The sequence below is a fragment of the Orycteropus afer genome, unplaced genomic scaffold (genome assembly GCF_000298275.1).
Source record: "Orycteropus afer afer isolate SDZICR_OR568_19922 unplaced genomic scaffold, OryAfe1.0 scaffold01035, whole genome shotgun sequence".
Lineage (NCBI taxonomy): Eukaryota > Metazoa > Chordata > Mammalia > Tubulidentata > Orycteropodidae > Orycteropus > Orycteropus afer.
In genome coordinates, this window is record NW_006922622.1 from 171,827 (window position 1) to 172,486 (window position 660).

A 660-nucleotide genomic window follows, 5' to 3' on the forward strand; every position below is an offset into this window, starting at 1 on the left:
TAAATATGCTGCAGGAGTTCGCAAACCTGAACAACATCTTAATGTACAGCCACAAGTCACCATGCAGTAGCCTGCTGTTCATGTACAAGGTCAGGAACTCTTGACTGCTTCCACGTTGGCATCTGCCCCTCCTCAAGAGCAAAAGCAAATGTTGGGTGAACGGCTGTTTCCTCTTATTCAAGCCATGCGCCCGACTCTTGCTGGTAAAATCACTGGCGTGTTACCGGAAATTGGTAATTCAGAACTTCTTCACATGCTTGAGTCTCCGGAGTCTCTTCGTTCTAAGGCTGATGAAGCTTTGGCTGTACTACAAGCCCACCGAGCTAAAGAGCCTGCCCAGAAAGCAGTAAACAGTGCTGCTGGTGTTATAACTGTTTGAAATGAGCAGGGACTGCCAAAAGAAACTCGTGTTTCACCAAAGAAAAATACCTAAACATCAAAAAACTTAAATATCGGGGAAAAAAGACATTGAAAAATACAAAATAAAATAAAATAAAGGAAAGGAAACTTTGAACTTTATGCACCGAGCAAATGCCAGATCTAGCAATCAGTGCTAGTCCTAGATTACTTATTCATTTAAAAACAAAACAAAACAAAACAACCCAAAAATAGTAAAATATAAAATCAAATTAATGTTTTATAGACCCTGGAAAAAAGAAT

At 39.5% G+C, this 660-nt stretch overlaps 1 protein-coding gene across 1 annotated transcript in view; it reads left to right on the forward strand.

The window, feature by feature from the left end:
- LOC103212618 (olfactory receptor 13A1-like) overlaps positions 1-660 on the forward strand; it is a 4,919-nt gene that overhangs the window by 2,413 nt on the left and 1,846 nt on the right. Inside the window, exon 2 of the mRNA XM_007958597.1 lies at positions 95-113. Coding sequence (XP_007956788.1) covers positions 95-113 — 19 coding nt within the window. The remainder of the gene's footprint in view (positions 1-94; positions 114-660) is intronic.